This window comes from Ursus maritimus (genome assembly GCF_017311325.1).
Source record: "Ursus maritimus isolate PB19 chromosome X unlocalized genomic scaffold, ASM1731132v1 scaffold_X1, whole genome shotgun sequence".
Classification (NCBI taxonomy): Eukaryota; Metazoa; Chordata; class Mammalia; order Carnivora; family Ursidae; genus Ursus; species Ursus maritimus.
Window position 1 is genome coordinate 41,218,399 of NW_024423319.1, and position 18,224 is coordinate 41,236,622.

The 18,224-nt window shown below is 35.9% G+C and overlaps 1 protein-coding gene across 1 annotated transcript in view; it reads right to left on the minus strand.

The window, feature by feature from the left end:
• Window positions 1–17,703, minus strand: part of TBC1D8B (TBC1 domain family member 8B) — a 53,979-nt gene extending 36,276 nt beyond the window's left edge. The window contains exons 1-4 of the mRNA XM_008697233.2: window positions 17,470–17,703; window positions 3,462–3,572; window positions 1,210–1,328; window positions 400–625 (exon numbers count right to left, since the gene is read on the minus strand). Coding sequence (XP_008695455.2) covers window positions 400–625; window positions 1,210–1,328; window positions 3,462–3,572; window positions 17,470–17,599 — 586 coding nt within the window. The 5' untranslated portion in view covers window positions 17,600–17,703. The remainder of the gene's footprint in view (window positions 1–399; window positions 626–1,209; window positions 1,329–3,461; window positions 3,573–17,469) is intronic.
• Between the last annotated feature and the right edge of the window lie 521 nt (window positions 17,704–18,224).

An 18,224-nucleotide genomic window follows, 5' to 3' on the forward strand; every position in this document is an offset into this window, starting at 1 on the left:
TATATGTGTGCTACAAACATTACTGTTTGATTCTTCTTTATAACTGTGGGCCATTAGATACTATGGCTACTATGTTTATATCATATTTCTAAAACAAGGTTTAAAACATGAATTACAGAAAGTCAATAGTTTAGAACAAGACAAAGAAAGGAGCTATATATCAGGTCACCATCATCATTTAATATTCATTCACTTCCCACAACATGCAAGGCATTCTATATATACTTTCAATGGCTCCTATGTTAAGGATTCTTTCTCTAGACGAAGTGAACTTTTTAATGTACAGTTTAATTATTCTTAGTATCAATCTTATTGCTTTATATACAACCTAACAACACCAGAGAGTTGACAGGTCACTCAGCAAGTTCAAAGTCATGGTAAGCAACAGAAACCACTTACTTTCTGATCCCAACAAAAAAGAATAGAAGCTCAGAAAGTTGGTACTAAGATAGAGCCAACCCTGACAAGGAACGCGTCCTTTCCAATAACTGCATGAGTAATAGGTCACTAACTTCTCCTGCTCTGGTAAACCGAAACATTTTTCAAATTTCAAAAGGGCTTCTCGAAATTTCTCAGGATCATCTTCTTTTGCAAAAGAATGTTTTCCCTCTTCAGCAATCAATCCCTAAAGGAGACAAAATGTTTTTTGAAAATTAATTATTACCTATAAATAAAAATACATCTTATATTTAAACAGTTCACTGAATACAACTGAACATATCCACAAGGTACATATATGTATATATGTGTGTACATTAATGCTTCTCTTAGGACATAGGAGAGCAAATTTTCTTTAACTTTGTAATTAGGTTTTTTCTAATGCCTCACAAGGAGCTACTACAAATACAGGTGCTAATTTTTTTTTTTTTTTTTTTTTTTTTTTTTTTTTTTGCTTTTTGAGGGCTTTGTTTGGTGCTGAAACCCAGGATTGAAGTTGCTAAATATTTTTTTGATTGAGTGAAGGATTCATCCAAATTCCAATCTCAAGAAATACTGAAATGAAAATATCTCTAAGAGCACTCACAAGGCACCAAAAACTAATCACTGACTTTATAATTTTCTATAGCACTGATTCTGACACTTAATGTGTACTTCTGCCCATCCCAGAAGGTGTCAGTAAAACAATGACCTTCCCACATGGCCTTTGATCCTAAAATAAGAGGGTCAAAGATTTTAGTATTCCATCTACAAAATATATCCATCACTTACTCTTATCTTTCCTTGTACAAAATTAGTAATATCTTCATTTGAATCAAACACAGATAAGGTCTTCATAATATTTTGTTCCAACCAATCCCAGTGTTTGGTTATTTCTTCTCTGTTGGCTCCTGATTAATAATGAAAGAGAATAAAGACTCAAGGGAAACTCCACAACAAAACTGCTCTTGATAGTTACAAGCTTAGTTTAAAAAGAAATAAAATTATATTTGCTCATTTTCAGAAATGGTCATAAAAGAATAAAGATATTAATTACATTTATTTTCTACTTCATCTGTATATGTAGGGATAAATACTATTTTTTATTATAAAGGAAAGACTAAAATATTTAATGAAAGGGGAAAATGTAAATACAACTCATGAGAAAAGATATAAAATTCTGAAAACAAGATGCCCGTTACTGGTGCCTACAGCAACCAATATTTTTTAAGAGAATATATAGAATGCCAGAACCTAAATATATAATTTAATCCGTGGTCTTCAAATAATACAGTCAGTACTGTCCCTATAATCTGTGTGACTACAAACAGCATGCACATGACAATACCGTGCACACTGTATAAATGTGCATTTCAACTGTGGCAACTCTACTTATCTTAGAAGGCGAAGCCTTTGCTCCATCACCCTTTTCATTAAAAGGCCTGGTTAACCCAAAGAAGTTTCATCAAAGAGATTAGAAACCCTGTAGCAAGTAAATCCATGTGACCTGCTGGATCACTGTTAGGTAGCTTGTTGAGGGTCAAATATTACAGTTAGCTCTGGGTTGCTTTGGCTTGAAGAACTTAAGATCTCTAAGATCTTAAAGGCTTTAAGATCTCCCCACCACTGTGGATTATAAAAGATCTTTAAGATCCTTTTACCTTTAAGATCTCCTTTAAGATACCTTTAAGATCTCCCCAGCATTGTGGATTATAAAAATCTCATTCAAAAGGAACATCTTGGCTCCTTAGTATGTTTTATGATACATGGTAGTGATACATTAACTGAAACTGCAAAACTGCCTATTTCCTACAATCCAGTTAGAAACCGTATTCATGTTACTAAAGTCACAATACCAAGTGTAATAACTTTCTTTAATGAATCACAAATAAAAGCCATGGGAAAAATTTAAGCCTTTATTTTGGTCCTTTAGGTATAAGGAGGCTTCAAGTTGGTAATTATTATATTTCTGCATCATTTAATTTGGGGGAATAAGTTACATAATAATCCCCCCTCTTTAAAGTAGAATGAATATTTTTCCCTAAATAATTTCTACCAACCAGATTTAGAGTTGAGGTTACAAATGTCTCATAATGTCAGCAGGTATAATGTCTTCTTCATTTAGTTTAAATGGCATTCAATTTAAGAGAGCCAAGAGAAAACACTCACCGGCAATGTTATAGTAAATATATAGGGAGATGCAAAAGATAAGCCACATATCATTAAAAATTCATGGTATGCTGTATGTTCACACATATGAACTATCCAGGAATTCACACGCTTTTTTTTTAAGTGTATCTATCTACTTGAGAAGAGAAGCGGAGATGAAAGAAAGAGAAAAAGGCAGTCTTTCAACATTAAAAAGGCCAGAAATCTGGGATTTTAATTTAGACCAACATTATAATGGCATCATAAAAGAAGTAAACTGTCATTGTGGGTTTTTTAAAAAAATTTTGAGTTGTTTTATTAGGAAGAATATCCTAATTCATTTTCTATCTACAATGTGTATATACGTGGAGACATCTGAACCACCTCAGCATGAACGAATATGTAGCATTACCAGTAAGACATCTCTCCTTATTTCGAGGATATAAGGCCTTTTGTGAGAAAGTAGGTGTGTAACTAAAAATGTTCCAATTTTTCAGGCTTATACTTTCTTAGGGGATGATCTGTAGTTTTGGGCTTGATTCCCCTAATCTGAATTATTACAGATGAAGTGTGAGGAGTTCTCATCTTCTCAGCAGTTGGGTGAAGCAGATGTAAGTTGAAGAAAGGAATTATATAGCAGTAGTGCTGACCAAAATTTGCCTAAAATTTGCTGGAACACATGCTTCAGGTCCTTCACACTAATGGATTTTTTTTTAAATTGTAATTATCTGTAATCCTTCTTCCCTAAATAATTAGAGGTCTTGCTATTCTGTCAATGTAGAGTTACACGTTTAACTCCTTTCTAAATCAAAACTGGGGAGTATAAATAAACGTAAACATTCAATTTCTTAGTATCCTTATTTGTTTGGATTATACACTTTAAAAATTGTACTCACCACATGCAATTGACAGGTAAACTTGAGAATCTGGTGTCTGGTGTAGGATGCGAAATGGAGCAACTTTAGCAGTAGAGTCTAAAACTGAATCAAGAGTCCCAACCAGAAGCCCTGTTGTAATAAAGAGACCATTGAAATAAAGATTTTACAAAACATAAAACCAGTATCCCTTCATCTGAAAAATCACCAATGGATTAATCTTTTTTAAAATTTCTAGCCCAAAGTTTCCTTATAAAGATTTTCTTAAAGAAAAAATATATTCAGGATGAAGAGATTACTGTGCTGCAACATGAGCAGTGCTTGAGAAAATTATCTTTCAATAAAAAAAAATAAGTCAGGTTCAATTGTCCAAATCTCACTATATATTTACAGCACTCATCTATATCCTTTATAAGGTGTGTATATGTAGATTCTGGTGCCAGAGATTTCCTGAGTTTGAATACCAGCTCTGTCACTTGTGCCAAATTGAACCAGCTGTACTTACCTTTTCTTCATCTTCATTTGTAAAATAAGGGGGTTAAAATAGAACCTACCACAAAGGGTTGTTGTAAAGATGAAATCAGCTATTATTACACATAAAAATTAGAACAATGCTTACCACACAGTAAAGCACTCAATGTTAACAAATACTATTATTATACTAGAAAATCTTGGATATTTAAACAAGATAAAACCTTGATTAACCAAAATGTATAGGAAGGGGATTTTCTTTTTAACAATTCTTAGTTCCTCAATTTGGAATTCAAGGCTTTTGATCAATTAGTTCCAATGTAATTATCTGATTATATTTCCTACTCCTTCCTAGAACAAAGTTTGCTGCTTTAACAATCAACTAATTTCTCTGTTAGAATCTTTGCTAAGCAATTCTCTTTTTACCTATACATGCTATGCAAGTCTTCTAGCTCAGTCCCTAATCCAAATTCTACATTTTCCTCAAGACCCACTTCCCACATAAAATCTTTACTGGCAACCCCAAGCAATAATGCCTTCTCTTTTCCCTAATTACTTTGAACACTTAAAGTCTGTACAATACAACCTAGCATTTTGGTTATTAGGCTAGTTACTATAGCTACTTTCTCAATGCTTCATGTATATGAATCTAGTCTCCTTACCTAGATTATTTGTTCTCTGAGGACAATAATCATGTCTTCTAGGTTTGTATCCCCCCTTTCAACATGTTGCTGGGCACAACAGGAGCAAAATTTCAATGGGATGACCGAAATATATAAAACTACTTTCCTTTTCTGGAAGCTTTGATTGGTTGAGTGTTGGTGTTGTTTTATAAGGCATTTCTCATTAATTTAGCATACAAATTTGAGAAAAAGTTTAAACCAATTACAAAATAGGCTTTTGTCTATTTTCCTATCTTTACTTACTTAAAAGGAGTTAAGATTACAAGCAAGCTTTGAGAATGTAGGTAGGTTGGTAGATGTGTGGCAGGAAGTTATTATGAGCATTGAGGGAGGTAAATTAGAAGATTAGGCGGTAGAAGAAAGATATAAAGAGAAATTTGGCTCAGCTGAAAGGAAAGGGTAAGAGTGAATGTAAGAATCAATAAAAAATAAAAATAGGGGTCACAAATGCAGCATAATATCAATTAACAATCTGACACAGGGTTTTGATAATGGAGGTAAAGTATCAAGAAAGATTTTGGCAATGGCAACATGTACAGATAACAGAGAAAAAAAGTGATCTGATATGAAAAATGTTCTGGTATGAATGGAAGAGTTTAAGAAATAGAAATAAGAAAATCCAGACAACAATATGAAAGAGGCGGCACTGGGGAAAAGAGAATGGGAATGAGGAGGAGAGACAGAGGAAGTGATTATATTTCAACTAATAATGATGGAATTCCTGGAAGGTTTGGAGATAAAAAAAAAATTCTATCACTTTTAGCATGAAAAAGGGACAGTGAGAAATTGGATTTGGCTAAGAGATCAAGGATAAAGAAAGAAAAGTAGGAGCTAAACATCACAGATAGCCTCTTCAGAGCAATGTGATTGAAATTATTCAGGAAATGGAAAAAAGGAGAATGTTCTCAGTTTGAAGACCAGAAAGTGAAAATGTTCAGAAGAAAAAGAGTTGAAGTAAAAGAACCAAAAGAGGTAACTCTCTTCAAGTTGAAAAACAAAATCAAGGGTATGAATGTCTGTGTATATAAATATACATTTAACAACTTGACAAAATTGTCAAAATAAAGGAATTATAACTTTAAATATAAGTATTTATTAAACAGCACTGTTTTAGCTGCTAGATTTGCCTTTCAAGAATTTAAATTCTAAAAATTTCAAAAAAGTATTTTCAAATTTATAAGGAAAATCATTTATTTTGCCTTTACCACATTTTAAATAAAACCAGCTTAAATTCTATTTCGTTACTTACATACACTAGAAAAAGTAGTATTAGAACAGGAGAAAGAGCAAAATGGTTAAAAAAAAAAGTATGGCTCAGCTGAAAACTAATGGTGGGAGTGTGGATGTGTGAGGAGGCAGAAAAGAAAGCAGAGGCCACAGATAATCATTCCGGAGTAACATAGTAACAATTAGGTTTCTGACAGAAAGTTGTGAGACGGGGCGCCAAACGTCTGCCTTCGGCTCAGGGTCCTGGGATTGAACCCCATGTCTGGCTTCCTGCTCAACGGGAGCCTGCTTCTCCCTTTCCTTCCCTCTTGTGCTCACTCTTGCTATCTCTGTCACTATCTGTCTCTCTCTCAAATAAATAAAATCTTCTAAGGAAAAAAAAAAAGAAAGCGGTGAGACTGGGGACAAAGCAGTCAAAATTACTGACAAGAAAGGTCATTTTTTTTTTTTTTGCAGCAGCAGCAGCAGAAACGTGTTCACAAGATTATAAGTGCCTTACACTATATAGAAAGGAAATTGTTCAGTTTTTGTAAGTACATTAAATCAGTCAGTATAAAGCTATACAACAAATAATTTGGAAGCTAGCACTAGAATACATTTCCAGTCACTTGGGGGAACTCTTCCAGCTCATTAAGCTATAATCATCATCAAGTCCTTGCAAGTCAATCAGGAATTAATATGTGCCAATGCCTGGGTTGTAAAAGTAAAAGAAAACAAGCAGATAACTTTGGGTTGCTTTTCTATGTACACAGAGGTTTATTATCTGACAGCCTGAACATCCAAGGTCATCAGTCAGCCTACACATGGGAATATCTATAGCTATAGTAAATTGGGAAGAGAATAAACACCGTCAGCTACATGACAAAATAAGAGATTTAAAATTATAAAGAAGTTCAAATCATCCTTTGAATGTCTATAGTGAGTAAGGTACCAATGCTCTAGCTCCTGGTAATGTCTATGGGGTTTTGATTGCATCCAGCCATACAAGTAACACCAAAATTCTTAAGTATATACATTATCATAATACTTTTTTATTAAATAGCATAGGAAGATAACAAAAAAGCAAGGTTCTACCATTTTTTTTTAAAACAGGCTATTTGCAGGTAATGATTATTGCTTATGAACAAATTCTTTTTAGCTGGATAGAGATAAAGCACCATTCAGCTGAAAAATATCTTAACAGGTCATGTAGTCCAACCTCTAGCATATGCACTCTATAGTATCTCTGATAAAAAGCCTAGCTTATTCCTTTATAACTCCAGAACGTTTACTTCTCCCAAGGTAGACTATTGCTTTGGTGGTACTTTCTATTAATTGGAAAGTCCTTGAACACTACATAAAAAACTTATGATGTACTATATGCTGGCTAACTGAACATAATAAAAAATTGGAAAGTTCTTTCTAAAATATGAAAGGATTTATATATCCAAATGCTATAGTCGGGGCTAGCTTCATGGGCTTGTGACCTGTCCAAAGGGCCCCAGGCTCAGAAGGGCCCTTACTTAGTTTAATTCTCTGCTGTCACTGTCTTGAAATTCTTAATTTTTGAACAAAAATCTCTGAATTTTCATTTTGCACTGGGCCCCACAAATAAGGTAGGTGATCCTAGTTATGGTGGTTATCTTTGGGCAGTGGGAAGATGGTGATCATTAATTTTTTATACCTATACGTATTTTTGAAAACATTTACAATGAACATTTTTTACCTTTAAGATAAAAAAATAAAGCTATTTCTTACACACTTTTAAAAAAAGAAAAAGGAAGGTCTTTCTTAGACTAAACAAAATGCTATTTCCTTATAGCATTTGGGACCATGCAAAACATATTCTCTTTTCAATGCTATGGGTCTTCAAATATTATGATTATCTTATAATTATCTTGTCTCCCCTTGCTTGTTCTTCTCTTCTCCTAGCTTAAAATATCCCTAGTTCTTTCAATTGTTTGTTGTATGAGATTGTCTGTTATATGAGATTTTTCTTCTACCATTCTCTTAACGTACCTATTTGTCAAAGTCTCTTATAAAATGTGCCATTCAAACCTGAATGCCAGATATGGTCTGAATAAATGCAGGTTTTTTTTATATTGTGGGCTCCTATGTTCTATTAATGCAGTCTAAGATCATACTAGCTTTTTAAGCCACTACATCATATTATATTAAACTTGTGACTGACTAATCTACTTTTACCTATTTCACAAATACAAGCACCAACCTAGGTATTCTCTGTCCTGTACAGCTGATTAAAAAGAAAAAAAACCCTAAATGCAGTTTACATTTATCCATATTAAATTTTATCCCACTGATGTCAACTGAGCATTCTAACTTGTCCAGATCTTTCTGAATCTTGATTTTATTTTCTATGACACTGATACTTGACTGAAACTTCAAATTTGAATCATTTGGAGTTTTTGAAACTACTCAAGTTTTGAAACTACTAAAGCCCAGAGATTTTAATTTATCTGGGTTATGGCCTGGGTATTCTATTTTTTCCCTTAACTTTGTATTATACCATTTTTCAAATGTAAAAAAAAATAGAGAAAATAACATATTGACACTTCCATGTGCCCATCACCTAACTTCAATAATTATGAACATTTCATCAATCTTCTGTCATTTATCCCTCCTGGAGTCATTTAGTTTGTTTTAAAAGGTTCTCAATTGAATATAATAAGCAGCCAGAGTTGAGATAACTGATCTATGGTGTTAATTGTCCCTTTCAATTTTTAGACACTTGCAAATTTGATAAAATTTTAATTTTTAAAACATTTTTAAATTTTTTTAAATTTATTTTTTATTATGTTCAGTTAGCCAACATATAGTACATCATTAGTTTTTATGTACTGTTCAATGATTTATTAGTTGCGTATAAAATTTTTAAAAAGATTATTTGAGAGAGAGAGAGAGAGAGAGAGAGGGAGCGTGGGAGAGTGCAGGGGGAGGGGCACAAGGAGAGAGAATCCTGAAGCAGACTCCCCGCTGAGTGTGGAGGGGGAGGGCCTCTATCCCAGGACCCCAAAATCATGACCTGAGCTGAAATCAAGAGCTGGCCACTGGACCAAATGAACCACCCAGGCGCCCCAAACATTTCTGTTTTGTATTAGGTCAATGATAATGACAAACAGGTAGGACCCCAAGGGCTAAGTGTTGGAGAGGCTGTTAAAACAGCCACAGCTTAAAGATGGTACTCATTATCAATGTACTAATTTCATACACTTTAGTTTGACAAGTGTCTCTTTCTGCTTGTAAACTAGATTGAGGGCACTGTGTAAGGCAACACTGCTCTAGCTGTAGAAGAGTCATTTAAATGAACTTCTTAATTACAAACAAGATTTATTTGCATTCTAAGTAAAATGTTTGATTATAAATTTTGGCCATAGAAATGACTGCTAGAACTTTACAGTGGATTCTGTATCTTGTCATAAATTGCCATGTTTACAAAGTCAAACAAGTACACCTTTACTGAATTTTTAATAATCTCAACTTCATTAAATGTTAATGAACAAACTAATTAGTAAACTGCCGACACACTTAGTAGAAAATACACTCAAATAGGAGAAAGTAGTGTTCTCAATAGAGGTTGTGGGTATTCTCGATTCTATTGCTTTTGCTACCAGATCTAAGTCCTTAAAACAGGACTGTGAATGCTTATTTTAGAATAATCCAATAGCCACAGTTGGCATTTTGAAAGCTGCCAACTTTACACTAAGAGCTTTGGAAAACAGTTAATAAAAATAACTCTTCTTTGTCCTGTTCTCCCTCTCTCTGCATTCTTCCAAAGACATTTACTTGAAAACTAGACATACAAATGATACAGCACTTAAAAACATTATTTAGAAGTCCTAAAGCTAACCATAATCTTTGTTAGTATAAAATGAGAGGACAACTAATACAATGATAAAAATCACAAATGTGATTGTTTCAAAACTTCACTTCTTTATACTGGAGTAAGGGAGAAAAAAAATATGACCATCTAGACTGGAGTTGAAAGAACAGTGGAGACAAAAAACAACAAAGGTTTAATTCTCAAGTACCTTCAATTCTCTATCTCAGGTTTTCCTATTCCATAGATGAGGGCACTCCTTTTCAACAACATTTTCTAGTTGCTGAGGGCATTTTATCTTGAGTCTCATATTTCCAACCACAAATAAATGAACCTGGAATACTTGTTGTGTCCCCAGTGACTGCCATCTTTTGCTTTTACACTATCATATTATTAGTCCTGCTTAGAATATCCTCTTCATTTCTATCAAACCACATCCCAGATATCATTAGTTTTCATATTTGGCTGATTTAATTCAAAAACAACACAAACTGCTTTTTGACAAGATGCTCCTCAGATGTCACATTGGAATTCTGCCACCAGAATACCACCTATTATTATTAATCACTGCATTTAGGAATCTTTGTATCATTTCACAGGACATCTGATAAGCATAGTTCACACCAGAACTGGCCTTGGAAAATTGTTTTGGGGGTTTCAAATACCCCTCATTCACCACAGTAAGTCACCCAAATCAGGCAGATATCATTACTGACTACCCCACTAATTATATATTTGCTTGTTTACTTGTTTACTATCTGTCTGTCCCACTAAATTATGAATGGTTTTTGGAAAGCACTTGGTAAGTATCTATTAAATGAATGGTTTTTGGAAAGCACTTGGTAAGTATCTATTAAATGAATGTATCCTCTACAACCACATACAGGATCTATTCTTACTTTTTGTGCTTATATAGCAGCAGCAAAAGGTGGAAAACTGGGCAGATTTTCTAACGTAAAGGTAATATAAAATACATGTCATAGGTGTACTCCAACAGGGTAAACATTATAGTGTCATTTATTTTATTATTAGTTTTTAGCTTACTTTACATCCATAGTCCTTCCACAACAGTAACTTTCCATGAGAAGCATGGGTTTTCACCAGCTGAATCATTTCTACTTCAAGTATCATGTTCTGAAAAATATAACTAATGTGACTAAAGTTATACGTATTCTTCAATATCACTCAGTAAGTCAAGTGATGCTTTTATCTGTAGAAGGGATGCTTTTATCTGTACAAGTGCTGTTGGAGAACTTCCAGGTTTTGGGCAATCATAGATAAAAATTAAATGCTGCTGTGATATTTTATTCTAATACTTGTATATCATTCTGGTTATAAATCATAAATGCATAATCACTATCATACCAAAGTTACTGAATAACTAGCAGTGTTTTACTTTTGTAGTGGAATCATTGCAAATTGGACATATTCAATGTTACTACTCCAAATCAATTTCTGTATACAACATGGGAAAAGTAATTACTAGGGAAAATGGTATAAATATAGATGCTTCTTTGGCCCTACAGAAAATGGCACTCCATTAATAGATAAATGAATATCAGATGGTTATATTGTTGCTCACAAGTTTTAAAAGTCATTTGACTCTCAGAACAATGCCATGAGGTAGGGAAGACAAGTTTTAGTCCCATTTTACAGATGAGGAAACAAAGCCTTTATAAAACAATTACAGCTGAATAGAGACATAAAAATATTAAAGAATCAGGGAAGACAAAGGTAGCAGGGTTAATGAAGCAAGTGTAATCAGTGAACTCAGTGGTGTGTAGATGTATTTATGGATGTTGGCTTGTAGCTTACTTATTAAAAAGAGAATCCCATAGGGTAATCCCTGGGGAGGCCAAATTACACTGTGCTCTGTTCCCTCCCTTGATCCATGTGAAACCAAGTAAAAAGTTACTTTTAAAGATCTCTTTGAATGAGAAAGTTTAGCTTTGTAGGAGGTTTGGAAAAATGAAAGTTGGTCCATGTCATCACTTTTTAGTCTTGCTTTTTTTTCCCCATTAGAATGAAATCCACTTGATAGCAAATACTAGTTTCCTACTTACATTATAAATTTCCAATATCTTAGCCCAAAAAACCCCTCTTTATACAATCCACATCATTATTATTATTTTAACTTAACTCTTGAGGATTGAAGATTCATGATCCTAAGGTGAAGTGGAGTAGTGGTTTCCTGTCTATGCTTAAGGAAAGAAAGACCTTAGCAACAAGCAAGGGAGGGGAAAAGAAGAGAGAGCAGTGTTATGGACAGGTATCTAAAAAAACTCCTGAGGCTTATAGGTATGCAGTCAATAATCCTTCCACTGATACCAAGAAAAAGTGGTGACAGTGATCATCTTTCACGTCTTAAGACCACCAATGAAGCTGTCCTTTCTCACTCAAAACAACATAGATGGATCTAGAGGGTATGATGTTAAGTGAACTCAGAGAAAGACAAATACCATATAATTTCACTCATATGTGGAATTTAAGAAACAAAATAAATGAATAAATTAACAAAGAGATGAACAAAAAAAAAAGACTCTTAAATATACAGAACTGGTGGTTGCCAGAGGGGAGATGGGTGTGGGATGTGTGATAAGATAAAGGGGATTAAAAGTACACTTATTGTGATGAGCAGAGTAATGTACAGGATTGTTGAATCACTATATTTTACACCTAAAACTAATATAACACTGTATGTTAATTATACTGGAATTAAATAATTTTTTTAAAAAAGAGATCTTTATTTTTTATTAATTTTTTATTTCTTGTAGTTTCAAGTTTTTATTTAAATTTCAGCTAGTTAGGATACAGTGCAATATTAGTTTCAGGTGTAGAATTCAGTGATTCATTACTTACATAAAACACCCAGTGCTCATCACAACAAGTGCCCTCCTTAATACCCATCACCCATTTAACCCACCTCCCCATCCACCTCCCCTCCAGCAACCCTTAGTTGGTTCCCTATATAGTTAAGAGTCTGTTTCTTGGTTTGCCTCTCTCTTTTTTCCCATGTTCATCTGTTTTGTTTCTTAAATTCCACGTATGAGTGAAATCATATGGTATTTGTCTTTCTCAGACTAACTTATTTTGCTTAGCATAATACTCTCTACTATCCACATCACTGCAATGGCAAAATTTCATTCTTTTTATGGCTGAGTAATATTCCATTTTATGCACACATCACAACTTCTTCATCCATTCATCAGTGGACATTTGGATTCTTTCCATAATTTGGGTATTGTTGATAATGCTGCTATAAACATCACGGTGCATTTGTCCCCTCTGAATCAGTATTTTTTTATTCTTTGGGTAAATACCTAGTAGTGCAACTGCTGGATATTAGGGGAGTTCTATTCTTAACTTTTTGAGGAACCTCCACACTATTTTCCAGAGTGGCTGCACCAGTTTACATTCCCACCAACAACACAAAAGGGTTCCCCTTTCTCCACATCCTTGACAACATCTGTTGCTTCCTATGTTGTTAATTTTAGCCATCTTTAAAGTACACTTGAAAAAAAATAATAAAGTACACTTGACCCTTGAATAACATGGGTTTGAACTGCGCAGGTCCACTTATACATGGATTTTTCCCCATACATACAGTGCAGTAATATAAATGTATTTATTCTTTCTTATGATTTCTTTAATAACACTCTTTTCTCTAGTTTACTTTATTGTAAGAATACAGTATATAATACACAAAATATTGGTGCTAATTGACTGTTTATGTTATTGGTAAGGCTTCCCGTCAATGGTAGGGTATGAGTAGTTAAATGTTGGGGGAGTCAAAATTAATATGTGGATTTGTGACTGCACATGGCAGGGTGGGGGGGTCTGACATGCCTAACCTCCACATTGTTCAAGGGTCAACTGTAATTTTTTACTTGATTTCACATGGATCAAAATGTTCTAGGGAGGAAGTAAAGGAGGAAAGCACACAATGTGATTTGTCCTCCCGAGGGTTGCCTTATGGGATTTTTCTCTTTAATAAGTCAAAATGATATTTATTAATTTACAGTGTGTGTGTTGGGGGGGGGATTTGATATTCCCTTATCTAAAATGTGATGTCATGGCCCATTTGGGTACTCCGGTCCCAATAATATGGCACCTGGGAAGACAAAAATTTTATCAGATAGTTCCTTTGTGAACACAAAATGCAGGCATATTTTGCTAAGAAAAAAATGAGAACATTTTCAGAGTTGCGCTCCTTGAGTTGGGAGTGGGGAAAAAAAAGAGAAAGCCTTATATTTTTGAGGGATGGTCATTAAGAAATTCTTTAAAATGCTACCTTATCATTTATTATGTATGTGTATAATTATGATGAGTCATTTACATGGTGATTTGTTAAGTTTATATAAATATCATAAAATATTTTGAAATGGAAAGCTCATTTAAAACATTATTATGTTCTAGTTTTTACATATGATTTAATTTCAAAGTAATGGTGCCAAGATGAAAGAGGAGATAAGAAAACAATGTCTAAAACTTCTCCATTTTAATAAATTTTACTTTTTAGTCTTGTTCTACAACCCCCAAACAAGGTCTACTGAGGGAGATAATCGATCTAACACACAAGAACCTGCTTACGCTTTTCAGATATGGAATATTCAAGAATAAAATTGTCTCAACAAATAATCTAAATGAAAGCGTCCTGACTGGCAGGTCTTCCTAAATCACATACACTAGAATGCAGCCCCATAATTCCACTCATGTAGTAGCTCCAATCTACCAAGCAGAGCAAATTGTTGATTTGTGCTTAATAAGCCAAATATGCATAAATTATATTCAATTACATAAAGCCAGGTGCTAAATTTAGATGCCACTGGAAAGTCATTACCTTTATCAGCCAGGAGGATCAAGGGATAATGTAAGGTAACTGCAAAAACCCGGAAGGGTGAATTACTTCTCTAAATGAAAGCAAATTACTTTATCTATAAAATAACCTTTACGTATAACAAAAATTTCCACAAGATATCCTACCCTGCTGTGAACCGGAACAATTAAGATAAATTTGGCAAATGATAAGTAATCTACCAGATATCCGTTAGATATGTTTCAGAAATTTAGAAAAGGACCTCGGAATTCTAATTTACCAATTAGTCTCCTGTTATGACCACCCTAGGGTTCTCTGTTGCCCCAATTTCATTATTTGAAAAAAAAAATAGAGTCAACTAACTTCACCAAGTCCACAGCTCAAGTCATTACATTGCTGGTGGTTAGTGCCAATTATCACATGGCAAAGAAATAAAATCTTAAAGAAAAGTACAACTATTAACATTTCTAGATGGTTATTATCTCTCCTTCACGAAACAAAATGTATAAAGGAATCATTTAAAGGGGTAGCACATAACATTGGATTTCAGCAAACAAAATGGACAAAGGCAAGCTTATGTTGGCACCCAGTCAAACTCCTGTGAGAGCTAATCCAAATGTGGATTTGTGGTAGAGCATAGCAAAGCTCTTGGTTTCACAATTTTGAGTAAAAATACAGTAACTGAGCAGTTATGAAAATCAGCACACACTTTTCCTCTGGACCAAAAAGAACCAAACAAACCTTAAAAACACCTCTGCTCCTTTCTGACCCATTTTGCTTAATTTACATGTAATATAGTGGCAGCACTCATGTGGAAATTTCAAGCATTTTCAAAATACCACAGGTAAAACAATCATGCAGACAGACACACGGACCACAATATGGGGTTATGGCTATTCACAACATACATGTGTGATAGAAATCTTCGTTTATTTCTGCAGACAAATCTCTTATTCTACATATATGGGTTTGAAGAGTACATGGCAGTGGGTTGAATAGAGAAACTGGTGCAAATGGTCCATGTTTTAAGAAAACATGTCAAATGAAAAACTAAAAAACAGAAAACAAGGAAAGATTATTTAAAGGAAATCTGCAATAAGTAAAAAACTATTTCACACTATATTACACTGATCTGATTCTCAAGAATCTGATTTACCTACTATTTTTCAGGAACACAGTTGTACAAAGTGAAATATACTCCTTTGGTAATGTGGACAAGAGCACTATAAAAATTCTGGTCAAATAAAATGGAGAACCAAAATATTACACTCTAACACAGGGCTATAAGATTTATTTTAAATATACTCTGACCTGTTCTCCATGGACTAAAGAGGGTAAATTATGTCACTTGGTATTTATCAACATTGATTCTCAAATGTTAACCTGGAAAATATATGCATCTATTAAATGGAAAGTCTCCTCTGCAAAATAACACCTGTAATTTTTAAAAATCAAGAAAAGAATTTGAAGTTTAACGAGGCAATTTTTGTTGCCATATTTTCAAGAGGGCCCTTTTAGAAGCTGGATGAAATGAAGATGTCTTGCAAAATTAAAAAAAAAAATGTCCTGTAGAACCTCAGAACTCTCTCCACTCTGGGGGGGGGGCTTGAAAAAGAGGAAAGAACAGCACACATTTATCAGCATCTTAACAACATACACTGATTTGGCACCTATTATCTTTCATTTTATCCTCTCAACTTTGTGAGGTAGACACCATTTCACAGAGGAGGAAAAGCCATGCCATCTCCTCCGTGAATCTTTACACAACCTTTCAATTATTTGGTTCTAATTTTAATTTGCCTGCTTTACTGGTTACTTCCCCCTAACCCGACCCTCTTCCCCTTTATCCAGATTATGAGCAATTAATTCAAAGGCGGGGAAGTGAATCTTAATTGTCTTTGTACACTAGCATTCCATGTGGCACGCAGCAGGCGTTTATGGTTGAATAAATTAAAGAATTTGCCGAACGCCATTCAACAAGAGATGGGGATGGGACTAAAACACAGGTTTTTGCACTCTTCCCTCTTCCCGCTACATCACTCTGCCTAAGTGAAGTCTGGCCCACCACTTCCAGCCCCCCATACCAAACTGCAAATTGTCACGAAAAAGAGCTCTGCGTTCCCCAGTGTCCCAAAGTTTCAATGCCCCCACCCCAGACGGGAGGTCTCAAAAAATTCTCTGGAGGTTTTCAACACTTGACCAAGGGACAGTTCTGGATTTGCAAATCAAATCACCGAAGGCAGGATGGATTCGGCGGCCAGAGTTAAACTTCCATTTGTTCCACTGGTTTGCTTACAATCGTGGCTTTGAAAGAAAGGGCAGCGCCAAACCCTCGAGAGGGAAACGGATTACGACGGTGACTCTGAAATAAAATCCCAAGGACTGAAAACTGGGTGACAAAGTCAAAAGACGCTAAATTGGGAGAGGTCAGCAATTCTGAGACCCTCACCGCACTCCGACCCCCCCCCCCCCGTTTCCTTATCTCTCATTTGAAGCCCATCCCTCAGGATGTAACTGGGGCTCCTCCCTTTCTCACCATCCTCCCCGCCTACACACACACACACACACACACACGCACTCCCCAGGATGGTGATTATCGATAGGGGATTTTGTGAAAAAAGTTAAGTCCACAACTGCGAACTGGCCCCGTCACCAGCCTCAATGCTACCTGTCGAGGACTAACACTCGTCATCAGCCCCATCCCCCGTGGGAAGCGCCCGGGCAGGTACTTTGCCTAAGAAGCCCTCCTCTGCCTCTGATCGTTCCTCCGCCTCAGAAAGGACCCCTCCAACCCTTCCTCCTCCCACCCAAAGAGCAGCTGCTCGCCCGGTGAGGCATTCTCAGGACTCAGGGAGGGCGACGGAAAGGTGGTGGCGGGAGAAGAACCCCATCCCCTCCGCCGGGGTTTTAGAATCTGGCGGCGGGTGGCGACGAGTAACTGTTTTCCTCGCCGCCTTTGAAGTACCNGCGAGCACGGCCCCGAGGTGGGTGGGGGTGGTGGTGGCCGCAGCTTACCTGTGAGACCCCCTCCGCCTTCCTCACCGTAGCCCCGACGCCGTTGCAGCACGAAGTAGTCGTTGGACCTTTCCATCAGCCACAGCTTCAGCGCATTTTTCAGGAGCACTTCCTCAGGCTTCAGCCACATCGCGAACTTTGTGCCGCCCGGCAGCAGCGACCCAGATGCCCCCCTCACCTCACCCTCCACCTGTCTATTTCCCTCTACTTCTCCTCCCACCAAACCTTCCTCAGGCAGCAGCGGCTTCGGTTCAGGTTTTCCACACTTCCCCCAACCCTCCCTTCTCTCCCACGTAGGCAGCGAGATTGCCAATTCCCTCCTACAGCTCTACCGCCCGACAGGGAAATAGTCCCGCTTCTTTGCCTCCTGGGAGTTGTAGTTTCCTGTTCGCTTTTCTGTACTCAAAGACCAGGAGCTGGGGACTACAATTCCCACAATCCACTGGGATGAGAACGGGGTGGGGGTGCTTTCAAAGCGCGTCCCGCCACCACTTAAGTGTATTTTTGCCTATTTAAAGTTTAAAGCGGTGTTTTGTTCAAATAAGTGAGCCCCAGGTATAAATGTGTTGTTTCTTCTCATCTGTTTACAGCTGAGGGTGTTAAACTGTAGAAAACAAAGTTTCTGGAATTTTGGGGTAACGAACGGCCCATGCTGGGAACAGCAGTAGCAGCACTGACATTTGATGAGCTCTTACTTTGTGGTAAAGCGATTTCATATACCTTATCTCACGTAATTCTCACAGAAGTCTTGCGAA